The sequence below is a fragment of the Sinocyclocheilus rhinocerous genome, unplaced genomic scaffold (assembly GCF_001515625.1).
Source record: "Sinocyclocheilus rhinocerous isolate Xijiao unplaced genomic scaffold, SAMN03320098_v1.1 scaffold954, whole genome shotgun sequence".
Lineage (NCBI taxonomy): Eukaryota > Metazoa > Chordata > Actinopteri > Cypriniformes > Cyprinidae > Sinocyclocheilus > Sinocyclocheilus rhinocerous.
This window is the reverse complement of record NW_015644642.1, coordinates 479,285-493,982: the sequence shown is the minus strand read 5'-3', so window position 1 is coordinate 493,982 and position 14,698 is coordinate 479,285. Positions and strand designations below refer to the sequence as shown.

The window sequence follows — 14,698 nt, the reverse complement described above, 5'->3', positions numbered from 1 at the left end:
GTATGTATTTATATATACATAATAAATATACACAGTACACACACATACAGTATATTATGTAAACAAAAACTTTTATTTTGGATGCGATTAATCATTTGACAGTAATGAGGAGTCCCTAATATTAGGAGTCCCTAATATATATATATATATATATCACCAACAGCAACAGTAACTTCATGATTTTTGTAGTTAAACTAAAACTTAGCCATAAAAACATTTTTGTTTACCTGAAATGAAATAAATGTTAATTGAAATATGTATATGTATGTATGGCAAATGGCTGCAATATAACAAAGAGTGAAAAATTTAAGGGGGTCTGAATACTTTCCGTACCCACTGTATATATGTATATAAACACTAAGTTGTGAATGAACAGATTTGCTCTTGAGATGTTTATTAGTGTATTCCAGATGTTTTGCAGAAGTTTCGGTGACGTATGTACACCTAGGGCTGATCGAAGTTGTATTGCACTTTCTTGAAACAATATGTTGCAAAATATGGTTCGAAAACAGAATCTGAATATTTAAACATCTCTATTTAGGAGCTGTGCAAGAAGCTTCACCAGCAAATCGACAGTGCTGATGAGGAGAGATATGACTTGGAGTCCAAAGTGGGCAAGGCCAGCAAAGAGGTAACTTCTGATACTCAAATATACCTTATTATGATGGTGACAATGTTTCTGATGAGTCTATATACTGGGTTCTCCGAGCTCCAGTCTGACTCCTGTTTAATGTGTGTATAGATCGAGGATCTGAAGATCAAGGTGGTCGACCTGCAGGGCAAGTTCAAGAAACCTGCGCTGAAGAAAGTGCGTCTGTCTGCCGATCAGATGCTTCAAGCTCTGCTGGGCTCCAAACACAAGGTGTCTCTGGATCTGAGGTCCAACCTCAAACAAGTCAAGAAGGAGGTCAAAGAGGAGGTGGGTGAAATATGATATTGAGACATTATTCCTATGCAGAGAACAGATATTAATAGTTATGGCCGTGAAGTCTGAATGGATACAAAACGTACAAAATGAAAACCATCTCATGGTTTACTCCTTCAATAAATATATTTTAAAGATATTGATAATTAGAGTGACGCTTTGCAGCTTTACAGGAATAAACAGTGAAAAATTCATCACTTGTGAGAAAAAAAACACATTTCAGCTTCAAAGCAACTCAACAGAAAATAATAGTGTCATTATTCAGATCAGTTTATTTCAATAACAGTGTCCATGTATTGTCATTATTGGATAAGAACAAAATCTGAGGTGTCAGTGCAGTTAAATTGATAATATTACTGAATATAATGTGTGCTTAAATACATAATATTATCATAAGTATTTAATTTAATATAAATTAATGGAAATTATTGAATGATTGAATAAAATGCTTAGTTAATTAATTAATAATATACAATTTCTGCTGGTCTTAAAAAGGTCTTCATACAGTAAGAATTAATTAATCCTTCCACAAAAGCTCTGAAATTGGAAAAGAAAACAAAGTCTTCCTCATTATTTTTGTTTTCTTTTCAAATACAAATATCTGAACATCCTTTAATCAAGATACACGAGCATAAGTCAGAAATTGAACAAAATTGAATTTATGCTTAAAACAAGAACAAGCGTCTGAAATGGGGAATGAGAACTCGTTTTGCCTTTGAATTCAGTTGTTAATTTAGTTTCTCACAAAACAAGACTAATTATCTACTGTGATCATGCTTCTCTAGTAAATGTATCTTGATTTAAGAATCTTTATACATTTGCATTGGAAAACAAGACAAAAAATACTGCGGAAGAATTTTACTGTCTAATGAGAAGGTTCAGTAAAGTTATCTCCATATTGTAGTGTTTAGAAGCAGAGCTGTTCAAGACATAAGCTATTTTTTATTTTGTGTGTGTGTGTGTGTAATTGGAATTAAAGTAATGAAGATCTGTAGAAAGTTGTATTTTTATTTAGAGACCATATTGATGTACTTGGTTCCGTTTAATTGATTCCTTAAATTTTCTTTGCTTAGTCTTACAATCTCTTAAATTTACCTTCATGAAATCTGCATACACCCTGATAGAAAATAATATGCTGTGTGTGTGTATTTATAAACATGTATATATGTTTTTTACGAGTAGCATTCCTTCACACTCAATCCCTCTCTCATAATCCAGGCTGCAGATGTCGGCGACTGGCGTAAGAACGTTGAAGACAAGGCCGGTATGGACGGCAGGAAGAAGATGTTCGAGGGCGAGGCCTAAATTCCCGGACGTTTCTTTGTTTAATTATCATAGGAATTTGTCAGAGCTGCGCGGTCATTTATCTTTTTGCCATAGTCTTTTCTGCTTTCAGCGCCTCAGATGAGCATTTGTTTCACGCAGTATGTACGTCCTGAAAGGGAATTGTGTATCATCATAGCAGAGCCACTACCATTAAACGAATGCTTCTGAGGAAAATCCTTTTTCACGTTTGTTTTATTACGCACATTTGGTCCTTTCATTCTTTTCCAGTCTATGACTAGTGGTTTGTTATGACTTTAATGAATAAATACTGTAGTGCTACTATTACAGCAGTCGTTTCGTCTGTCTTTCTCAACTTCATTGCACCATCTTTATTCCTTTAATTTAATTAGATTTTTAATTATTAAATTAAATTAAATTAAATTTAATCATTTTATTTTGTGTTTTGTTTTGTTTTGTTTTTTGTTTTTTGTTTTTTGTTTTGTTTTTTGTTTTTTGTTTTGTGTTTTGTGTTTTGTTTTGTTTTGTTGGTAAACCACATCCAGAAGAAATATAGATGGCATTTCAGATCATATTTATGGACATGTCCTCTTTTGCTGTATGGTAAGTAATTTAAACTACAATTAACATTGTTTTGCTGAAATATCTCTTATTATTTTGGTTTATAGCCCTCTGCTTTGTTTAAGTGGTTTGTTTTTTGTATCCTGGTGTGTTAAGCATTGCTTCCATTTACAGCACACACACACACACACACACACACACACACATGCGTCTTGAAGGAAGGGAAATTTACGAGGCTTTCCAAGGATGGGCTGGGGATATTTCAGGAGCTCGGCGGCCTATTGGTCTGAGGAGGAATCCACTTCCATAAACAGGACTCCCAGGATCTGCTGAGCCATCAGACCACAACATATATATCCTATTTAATTTCTCTCTCTCTGGGGCTCACCAGTCTTTCCAGTTCTTCTTCCAAGTGTGTACTGCCCTCTTCTTCTCTCATAGGTGAGCGTCAATCCAGAACTCTCTCTAGATCTGTATGTAAAGGACAAACAGTTGCTACATATCAACTGCGTCCAATATGTGTCTAGACACATGTTTTTTTTTTTAATATTCATGAGCAGTTAGAATATGTTAATAAGTGTGATTTTAATCCGAGCTATGAATTAGCAGATAAAGTATACAATTGAATTGCTATGTTTTCAATTTCTGTATTAAATGAAGTTTTATAATTTTTTTTAAATTTTAAAAGAATTACTATGGATTTTTAATGCATACATTGAAAAGAAGTAATATTTTGTTTCTTGAATATGAATATTCAGTTTAATATAATTTAAATATATTTTAATCTGCTGTAATTGATATGGCAGACTATTGTGTATAAATCACATGACCTGGATTGTTGTTTTTATTAATGAAATCTGCTAAGTAATGCTTGCAACCAGCTTACAGTGTGACATAAATATGCAATAATACTTATCTTTGACATAATGGTGTAACTCTAATATACTATAATCTTTAATTGAATTTGAATTGAATACAGCAGCTGATCTCTGGTATCGTGTTTAATGTGTCAGATGAACTGTCTATGAGGACGTCTCAAGACTGTTGGACTAAACTTAGACTCAGCTGTCCCTGATTGAATGTATTTCTTAAAGTGCTTGTCCTGGATTAGCTGATTAACTCAGCTGCCATCTAATAATTGATTTCTATCCAATCCAGGGTGAGAACGCACTAAACCGCCGAGATGTCAGAGTAAGTATTCTGATTCTGGTTGGATTGTGATTTGTTCTTTATTGAGTAATCCAGCACAAGCACAGTGTGTCTCATGGTGAACTTGTTTTCATGAACAGAAAAAAGATGACCTCCAGCCGTAGGCACCATCTGAAGGTGACATGTTTTTACCGTAATTTCATAAAGTGCAGATTTGAAGTGTAAAATCTGGCTAAAATGATTACGTTTAAAAAAAAAACATAAGCTAATATTGTTTATTGAGATCATTGTTTGTCTGCTGGTGTCGTCAGAGCCTGGTGCTCTCTATTGCCTTCGGTCTAATGGACGCTGAAGCCAAGCAGCTTGTTGCTAATAAGGAGGCTCATATGAATGAACACTGCCCTGCTCTCGATCTGCCTGGATCCATGCAAGAGCTGCAGGTGCCAATGCATTATTATTATTATTATTATTATTTATTATTATTAACAATAATAATAATAATTGTGAAATAATATAATTATTGTATTGATTATCATATCAATACTATCTATCTATCTATCTTATAATTATATAGTTATATAAAAGTTTAATATTGCTTTACTCTTTGAGCTACAGGAAAATCATAAGTATTATAATTATTTTAATGACAACATATTAATATGCTTTATTTTAGTATCACTGGGATACTATTATAGTTTTTTATTAATATTTTGAATCTCTTATTTTAATTTTGTGAACTTTTTAGTGCATGTGTTGTGTTTTTGTCATTTGTAGTTTTTCTTGATATTTATTTCAGTTTTAGTTCATTTATTACGTGAAGTTAAACTAAAAATAATAAATGTTGAAATAGCTGAAACAAACAAAAAATAATAATAATACGTTAACGTTTACTTCATTTCAAGTAATGAAAATGTTTTTTATGGATTTAATTTGAGTTTTAGTATTAGTTAAATTTAATAACCCTGAATATAATTACACAATTTTATACTTATGTAATATACTGTAGATGGATGGATGGATATCTGATCATCAGTATCATATATCATATGTATAATGTTGTTTTGGCCTTCCAGGAGCTGTGCAAGAAACTGAACCAACAGATCGACCAGGTTGATGAGGAGAGATATGACTTGGAGTCAAAGGTTGCCAAGTCAAACAAGGAGGTAAAAATCGTGAAACTTCAGTTTGTTCAGTGATTCATCCATTTATTTGTTTCTACAAAGAAACAAATAAAGAGAACTATTTGGTTCTCCGAGCTCCAGTCTGACTCCTGTTTAATGTGTGTATAGATCGAGGATCTGAAGATCAAGGTGGTCGACCTGCAGGGCAAGTTCAAGAAGCCTGCGCTGAAGAAAGTGCGCATGTCTGCTGACGCTATGCTTCAAGCTCTGCTGGGCTCCAAACACAAGGTCTCCATGGACCTGAGAGCCAACCTCAAACAAGTCAAGAAGGAGGTCAAAGAGGAGGTGGGTTGCAGATTCAGAAATGCTTCTTGTCTTTGCTTGGCCGTGTTACCCAGTTCATAGGAAAGTCTTCAAGTGGGATGTGTTTGGTCTGGATCCTCCTGTGCTCACGTCTGATGTTTTTGCGTTTCCACAGTCTGCAGAACAAGTCGGCGACTGGCGTAAGAACATCGAGGATAAGGCTGGTATGGACGGCAGGAAGAAGATGTTTGAGTCCGAGGCTTAAGATGTATTGTTTATTCTCCAATATGTCTTAAAAATTCTCTGGTAAACATCTTTCTATCCTGTGAACCTCCCGTTCCAATAAAAATATTTTTCCTGGACCTTTTTTGCACATTGTACATTGTTCCAGTGTTGAATGGCATGGCATTAAAGATTAGTGTATACATATGTATTTGCCTTTGTGTCTTTGCTCAGAGTTACAGCACTATTGAACAGCTGATGATTATATTACCATGTGCACTAACACTTGGGGTCTGTAGGAGTTTTTAAAAAATTTTTTTGAAAGAAGTCTCTTTTGCTCACAAAGGCTGGATTTATTTGATTAAATATACAGTAATATTGTGAAATATTATTTGAATTTCAAATAACATTTTTCTGTTTTAATATATTTTAAAATATAATTTATTCCTGTGATCAAAGCTGAATTTTCATAATCATTACTTCAGTCTTCAGTGTCACATGATCCTTCAGAAATCATTCTAATATGATGATTTGCTGCTCAAGAAACATTTCTGATTATTATCAATGTTGAAAACAGTTTTTGGAAACTGATACATTACTGTAACTTTTGATCAAATAAATGCATTCTTGCTGAAGAAAAGTATTAATTTCTTTTGGGGAAAAAAAACTTGTGAATCGTACATAAAACAGATTTAATATAGCATTTTTGTCTGCAATATGTGTTTACTTTTGATGAAAGATCTTGAAAGGCATAAAGGAAGATTTACATTTATTTATTTTAAATTACTGTATTAACCAAGTCATTATAATAACTTATACTGAAGTAGTAGTACCACTATACAGTAATGGTATCATATGGTAAAAACCATGGAACTTTTTTAATGAAATGCTACTAAAAGATTCCAGTACCAATTTCACGTCTCATTTTATTTATGTGGTCTCCTGAGAATACCATGTTAATACCACAGTATCATGCACAATTACCAATAAAGTATGGTAATTACATGGTACATTAGGTATTTTTTCTTAGTTCATTACACTTTTGTAAACATGAATGAAAATACTCTAATTATGGGCATAAAACATTAATGGCTGAGACAGCTGGTTATTAATAGGCAAATATGATTCTTAAAAAAAGTACTTTGCTACCATGGTACTGTAATGGTATCAGATGGTAAACCATGAAATTTACATTGGAATTAAATTGAATTACCATGGTACAGTTGGTAACGTCCAATAACAATCTTTTTTTATATATAATGTTTGATTCTGTAACTTATTATAAATTAACTTTTCATCTCATAATTTAAACTTTTTGTCATAAACATGACTTCTCATAATTTCGACTTTATACCTGAAAATTCTGAATTTATGTCCAAATTGACTTTTTTGTAAAAATCATATTTATTATTCATCATTTCAACTTTTTGGGACTACTATGACTTTTACCTCAAAATGTTAAAGTCCCCATGAAATCAAAATTAAAGTTTTTTGGGTGTTAGTATCAATATGTTAGTCTTAAGGTTATCTATAAGGCAGTGTGCTCCAAAACAGTGACACAATTCGCATTTAGAAGATATAAGCATTCAAAGCTTGCAGTTCGTCACTTCCGCCAAAATGGCTCAACTATTTTTTTGACGTCACATCGTACTTCAGCTTCTCATCAAACTTTCTGTCCAATCAAATGCTCTCTAGAATCCGAAGCGCCCGCCCCCTACACTATAAAATAGACGCTGAAGCCGCGGCTGAAATCGGTCACTTGTCCACAAAAGAGAAAGGAAAAAATGAAATCGCATCATATGACCCCTTTAAGTTTATCTATAAGGCAACTCCAAAACAGTGACAAAATTTGCATTTAGAAGATATAAGGATTCAAATCTTGCAGTTCGTCACTTCCGCCAAAACGGCTCAACAATTTGTTTGACGTCACATTGTACTTCAGCTTCTCATCAAACTTTCTGTCCAATCAAATGCTCTGTAGAATCCGAAGTCCCGCCCCCAACACTATAAAATAGACGCTGAAGCCGCGGCTGAAATTGGTCACTTGTCCACAGAATTAGTATTTTCTGTACAGTGAATGGCACGTAGTGCACTATATAGGGGACAGGGAACGATTCAAACAGTGTAAACATGCTTTCCATTCAGGAAAAAAATAAGTCTGGTTTCGTGCTGTGTCACGCTAACCACCGCACCGCACACACACTCTGCTCCGGTCCAGAGACACGATAGCACGGAGCGGATCACATGCGCGAGTCGGCGCAGACCACAAAATGTATCGGAGCTATTTGAATTCTACACAGAATGCTATATTTTATATAGCTTTGCGGAGTATTGGGGCTGGCATACCCTGTCAAATGCAGCTTTACGGAGCTCAACGGCTTTGAACGGCTCTAGCCCAAGCTGTGATATAAACGAACGCTATTGGCTATTTTAAAAAGGGGCGGGGCTGCTTGATATGTCCCGCCCTGTCTTCCTGTTTCAGTTAAAATGACGTCAACACATAGAGTAACGCTGCGTGTTTCTAAGCATTTCAGGGGACCTTTAAGTTTTTAATCTCATCATTATGACTCAGTATTGTAGAATTTCGCTGTTTGTCATAATTAGGATTTTTCGTCTCATAATTTAAACTTTTTGTCATACTTATGGCTTCTCTCATAACTTCAACTTTGTATCTCGAATTTTGCAAGTTTATGTCCGAACTGACTTTGAATTTGATAATAGAGGTTTTTATCTCAGAATTTCATCTTTACAGTATGGGACTACTATGACTTTTATCTCAAAAATTCAACTTTTTAATCTTATCATTATGACTCAGTATTATATAATTTTGACTCTCATAATTACGACTTTACATCTCATAATTTAAACTTTTTGTCATACTTATTGCTTCTCTCATTTCAACTTTGTATCTCAAACTTTGAAAGTTTGTCTGAATTGACCTTGAATTTGATAGCAGACTTTTTATCTCATAATTTAAACTTTTCGTAGGTCTATTACAACTTTTATCTCAAAATTTAGACTTTTTAATCAAATCATTATGACTCAGTATTATATAATTTCGACTGTCATAATTATTACTTTTCATCTCAGAATTTTATCTTTTTGTCATAATTATGATTTATCTCATAATTTCTGAATAGCTCATGATTTTGTAACTGATTATAAACATTTTAAATGTATGCAGTAATATAACAAAGTATGCTGTGTTTTAGTATTATTAGTGAGTATATTATTATGCATATTTCTAGGGCCCTTTGTAAAACCTGACACATTTTAATGAGATCTTCCAGCAAATATTTAGAATTTAAAAAATAAACTATCCATCTCAATCATCCTAGCTGTTCCTACTAACAAATATATTGGGCCTGGCCATTTCATTTTTGACAAAGACAACACAGGAACCCCCAGCACTTTCACTATGGGACCCTGAACCATTTCAGGCTTGCACTTTCACACCCAGCCCATCCATCAGCTCCTCTTTCTGGATCCAGGGCTCTCATCGCCTCCATGTAAGGTCAGGCCGGCCTGGATTTAATCGCTTGTGTGGACCGGCCATGTTCAGGGACCCTCTTAGATTTCTCTTTAAGGAGCTCAAGTGTTGTGCTGCGAGGAGCTGACTTTCTAAGTATATCTCCTGACCCTGCTGCACCAAATGCAAGAAGATGCCAAACTATGTTGAGGGCACATAATTTCCACAGGCACTTAGAAAGACACCCTGAAACCTAAAACAAGGGTTATAAAATTTGGAAATCTGCCACCATGAGATCTGGTGTCCTTTGGGTCCATTTAGGAGATTGAATTTCAGGTTAAAAACAACCATTTACATACATATTATTGTGTTGTCATCATTTATTTTTTCAACCCTCTGGATACTGCATTAGAATCAAATGCAAATGGTATGAATGGTAAGAGTTTGTAATGGCTAATGGGGTTCTGCTCCAGGCACTGCTGTGACACATAATGATGTCAGTAATGTCATGACCCATCTGTGGTCTCTGGCCTTGCTCTGTCACACGAATTTATGAGAAACAGCTGCTTTTAACTGGCACATACAGCCAACATGCACAAGCCAGGGTTTAACACAGGACTATCACTGCTACTGCTCTGAAGTTTTGCAGTGCTGCAGAGTGTTAAGATCCGTTCACATCAAGGACGATAACTTTAGTGGTAAAGCTTCAATAATCACTCAGACAGAATTGTGAATACCGCACCACAACTACATTACAGTATAATGATAACGACAGGTATGGAAGTCTATTCCTGTCAAACGAGAAGTCAAATGAAAATGGAAACTTTGAAATGAAAAGTCAAATTTTTTGTCATAACTTTTTTATTATCTAATATTGACTTAATTATTATCTCATAATTTCGACTTATCTCATAATTGACTTAGTATGCCATAATTTTGTCTTTTTAATCTTATCATTATGACTTAGATTTTGACATAATGACATTATGATTATATAATTTTAAATGCTTATCATAATTATGACTTTTCATCTCATACTTTAAACTTTTTGTCATAAACATGACTTGTCTGATAATTTCGACTTTGTATTTTTTAAGTTTATGTCCAAATTGACTTTTGAATTTGATCATTGACTTTTTGTCTCATAATTTTAATTTTCTGGGACTATTACGACTTTTACCTCAAACTTTCAACTTTTTAATCTCATCATTATGACTCAGTATTTTGTCATTTTGAACGTCTCATAATTATGGCCTTTCATCTTATAATTTAAACTTTTTGTCATTAACATGACTTCTGTCATACTTTAAACTTCATATCTCAAATTTTGAAAGTTTATGTCTGAATTGACTTTTGAATTTGATAATCCACTTTTTATCTGATAATTTCAACTTTTTGTTGGTCTACAACTTTTATCTCAAAATTTAGACTTTTTATTCAACTGTTTGTCATAACTATGAGTTTTCAGCTTATAATTTAAACTTTTTGTCATAATTATGACTTATCTCATATTTTTTTACTTGGTATTTCAAATGTTGGAATTCTATGTCCAAATTGACTTTTGAATTTGATGAATTACATTTTATCTCATAATTTCAGCTTTTTAAGACTTAATTTTGACCTTGTTACTCATAATTTTAACTATTCGTTCCATAATTATGACTTATTATGTCATAATTATGATTTATGAAAGACTTTCAGAATTTTTTTTTCTAGCTAATCAATGATAAAACATTGACAGAGAATTTGAATCCAGCTGAATTTAATGAGCTTAAGCACTTTAAGCTGCAGATGACAATGGTTGTGCGTGCTTATAATAAACAGAACGATATTGTTCTGGCACCAACATTTATTAACGTGGATGCTAAAGTAGTTATCGTTCTTAGTTGTTGGTTTATACACTTAAACTCTATGCTATCAATTTACTTTTAGAACTCACGAGATCGGAGAAGAACTATTTCTGCTTAACTTGGCCATTAAAGTGAATGTGACTTGACTAACAAAATGTATTCAGGTTGATTCAGTCATCATATATACATTTTATTTTGTATTTTTTTACGTAACTTCTTTTTAGGTTACATGATCAGTTTTGCTGTACTCTACTCTACCACCATCTGGTCATTCACTGGAAATCCAGTGTCAGAGGCAAATCCATGTTAATATAAACCTGATTACTCCAAATCCAGAATACTTCTGTGCAGTCCTGAGTGTGCCATTGTCCAGGCCATGAGAATGTCACCTTGTGTCTTGCTCGTGGATATTACACTTCTGTTCCCATGGAAAGAGGCACTGTGATTACATCAGCACAACAGGAATGTGCCTGTGTCTCATCTGGTGTTTGTGTATTTGACCATTAGAGGGCAGATTAAGTCATATATTTGTGTGTTTTCTTTACCACATATAGGAGTCGATACAAGATTAGTACAAATGACAGAAAGGAGACTGGCAGCAATAGTAACTACATTTATTCATAATTAATGAGATGATATAATCATACTACCGATTATATGTTTTTCTTTCTTTTCTTCTTTCTTTCTTTCTTTCTTTCTTTGATGTGATCACATCACTTTATATAATATGTTTTTAACATTTACACAGAATTTGATATCCATTTTTTTCCCTGCTGTCTGAAGTTTTGATGGCATTTTTTATTTTACATTTTTTTTCATTTTTAGGTTGTTGGATAATAGTTAACGAATGAAAAGCTGATGACCTCTCTATCTAATAGGTAACAAAATTTGGTAGTGACTTTTGTCATGGCTGTGAGGTAACGCTAGTTATGAAATATTAATTAAACTAAAACTAATTGTAATTAACTAATTATTATAAAAAAAACATAATGAACATGATCTTTTTTGCTTCGAAATGTTATTTCTAGATAAGAAAACAAATACATTTGTTTCCTCAGATTAAGTCTCAGACTATAAATACATTTCATGGTTTAAACTGGGGTATCAAAGAATGATAAACACTTGAGGGCATTCAGAGAGGGTCTGAGAAAGAATGATGGGATTGAGATGTCGTGGGACATTTTTAAAACTGATTTTATCTAAGCCCAATGATGGGAATCCAAGTCATTTTTCAACATTTCTTTGCCTAAAGTGCGTTCAGTTAGCATTTTTTCCAACTGGACAAGTAAACGTGAAAAATGGGACTTTTTTAATGTGTTTACATTTTACAAAAGGTCATTTTTGAGGTATACGTATGTGTAAATTAGAACAAAATGTAAATAAAAACACCTATGCTTTGCTTGCCACCTTGCTACGCCAAGAACTACAAACATGTATGTTTCTCATCAAACCTCCTGGATCTGACAATGAATATACCCAGCCTCAAGCCAAATATTTATGTTTTTATTCTTCCACCAAAACTCTGGCTTTTTAAATTGCCAATTTTCTTACACAGGTTTCGCCTTGGCCTTGATCAGCAATCAAACGTTGTTGTAAACATCCACTGACGTCAACCCCATTTGCACCCAATCGCCCACTTGTAAGAAGTGAACCACACGGCATGTGATTACCCTATTAGAAAAAAGTATCACCTCTGAGCTTCTGTCACCGATGGAGTTTTGTTTCCTTGCCGCTGTCGCCTCTGGCTTGCTTAGTTGGGGACACTTCATTTCCAGCGTTATTGTTGACTTGATTGCAAAGATACTATTTAAACTGAACTGATGATGACCTGACTGAATTCAATGATGAACTGTCTTTAACTGAAAAATTAGTGTTTACTATTGTCATTTTGCATCATTGACACACAATTTTCCTAATTAATGCTGTTCAGTTGCTTTGACACAATCTGTATTGTTAAAAGCGCTATATAAATAAAGGTGACTTGACTTGACTTGTTGGTATGTGCTGCATGCTGTTCCTATTCCCAAAACACAGCAGGGTTAACACGTATGTGTAAATTAGAACAAAATGTAAAACACCTATTAAAAACACCTATGCTTTGCTTGCCACCTTGCTACGCCAAGAACTACAAACATGTATGTTTCTCATCAAACCTCCTGGATCTGACAATGAATATACCCAGCCTCAAGCCAAATATTTATGTTTTTATTCTTCCACCAAAACTCTGGCTTTTTAAATTGCCAATTTTCTTACACAGGTTTCGCCTTGGCCTTGATCAGCAATCAAACGTTGTTGTAAACATCCACTGACGTCCACCCCATTTGCACCCAATCGCCCACTTGTAAGAAGTGAACCACACGGCATGTGATTACCCTATTAGAAAAAAGTATCACCTCTGAGCTGTTATCTCAGTCTGTTGGTATGTGCTGCATGCTGTTCCTATTCCCAAAACACAGCAGAGTTAACAACCTCTGGAAACTCAATTCCTCATAGTGGGGACAGATTACTGAGGCATTAGTCTGTCAGGGCATGATGCTTTGCCTTTGTGCTGTAGAGCTTTACGTTGAGGCAATGCTAGAAACAAAGAAAATGCAATGGACTACCACTGATAAGACAACAACTAATTAAACAGGTACAATAATTAGAACAAAATTGCTGTTTAACATTGTTTTTGCGCTTCTGAATGGTTCCCTGAGATAACAGTGAGTGTTATATCCTGAATGTGGCTAATTATCGATAACTGAATCATATTAATAACCGACGAATTTCATTATCGATTAGTCGAGTCTGTTCTTTGCAAAATCCACCGCTGTGGTTTTGACCACTTCACAGTAGTAAAAGAGGCATTTTATGAACATAACAGAGGGAGCTTATGTGGGAAAAATTTACAACACAAATGATCCCCAACATGCTTTACATAAAATTCCCAAGTAAACTCATAAGCATTAGCTTACCTTGTCAGATGCATGCTGTTTAATGCGTTTGAGAGATGTTTTCCCTATAGCGCACAATTTACGTTTTACTTTTATATCATCATCTGCAGATATCAGAAATTCATGTGAGTATTTACATTTAGCATAATGCTCGTCCGAACTCCTAATCTCCGCGTAAACAGACGGAACGCCTTAGAAGTGCAACAATTCAGACTACAGTACATTACTGTTTTTGTTAAAATATTTCTGTTGGACATAATTTTTTCATAAAAAAGTAATGGCGAGATTACGTTTTACAATCCGGTCTCGTAATTACAAGTCTATATCTCCTATATGTGGTAGAATTCTCAGAATTGTGAGAAAAAAGTCAGGATTGCGAGAAAAATTTGCAATTGCATTTATTTAAAGGGGTCATATGATGCTTTTTTTAAAGATCATTATTTTGTGTATTTGGTGTAACAGAATATGTTGACATGCTTTAATGTTCAAAAAACACATTATTTTTCAAATACTGTACATTATTGTAGGTCCTATATGCCCCGCCTCTCTCAAACACTTCGTTTTCTACAAAGTCCCTCCTTCCGACAAGCGCAGTCTGCTCTGATTGGCCAGCTAACCCAGTGCATTGTGATTGGCCGAACACCACAAGCACACGTCGTAAATGTAACGCCCCTTACCATAATCGCGAGCTTCATCTTTCAAAATAAATGTAAAGACAGAGCCCGAAAGGGGAACAGAGTCGCGGGACAGACACAGTGATGAAGCTGGTACGTGTTTGCAGTACACAAGCCACGGTTAAAACAGCTGACTCCACTGTGAGTGACCCTGTCTCTCTCTCTCTCTCTCTCACACACACACACGCGCGCGCGCGCACACAAAAC

The 14,698-nt window shown here is 34.4% G+C and overlaps 2 protein-coding genes across 3 annotated transcripts in view; both read left to right on the top strand.

The window, feature by feature from the left end:
• The window catches only part of LOC107758756 (troponin I, fast skeletal muscle-like), a 9,808-nt gene extending 7,275 nt beyond the window's left edge, over positions 1-2,533 (top strand). The window contains exons 5-7 of the mRNA XM_016576568.1: positions 542-631; positions 743-919; positions 2,144-2,533. Coding sequence (XP_016432054.1) covers positions 542-631; positions 743-919; positions 2,144-2,230 — 354 coding nt within the window. The 3' untranslated portion in view covers positions 2,231-2,533. The remainder of the gene's footprint in view (positions 1-541; positions 632-742; positions 920-2,143) is intronic.
• A 384-nt stretch (positions 2,534-2,917) lies between these two features.
• LOC107758744 (troponin I, fast skeletal muscle-like) lies at positions 2,918-5,823 on the top strand. Of its 2 annotated transcripts, XM_016576545.1 has the most exons (7): positions 2,918-3,211; positions 3,929-3,961; positions 4,060-4,096; positions 4,231-4,359; positions 4,993-5,082; positions 5,209-5,385; positions 5,519-5,819. In XM_016576545.1, the coding sequence occupies exons 2-7, from the start codon at positions 3,954-3,956 to the stop codon at positions 5,606-5,608; spliced, it is 531 nt and encodes a 176-aa protein (XP_016432031.1). In that variant the 5' UTR covers positions 2,918-3,211; positions 3,929-3,953; the 3' UTR covers positions 5,609-5,819. The 2 variants fall into 2 exon arrangements, with proteins under 2 accessions (XP_016432031.1, XP_016432032.1); XM_016576546.1 differs by lacking the exons at positions 2,918-3,211; positions 3,929-3,961 and having other exon boundaries at positions 4,052-4,096; positions 5,519-5,823.
• Positions 5,824-14,698: the final 8,875 nt, after the last annotated feature.

Excerpts from the sequence above, each read along its gene's own strand:
- LOC107758744 (XM_016576546.1), top strand. The coding sequence starts at position 4,052 with ATGAACAGAAAAAAGATGACCTCCAGCCGTAGGCACCATCTGAAG. Across the intron at positions 4,097-4,230 it reads GCCGTAGGCACCATCTGAAG|AGCCTGGTGCTCTCTATTGC; the intron begins GTGACATGTTTT and ends TGGTGTCGTCAG. Across the intron at positions 4,360-4,992 it reads GATCCATGCAAGAGCTGCAG|GAGCTGTGCAAGAAACTGAA; the intron begins GTGCCAATGCAT and ends TTGGCCTTCCAG.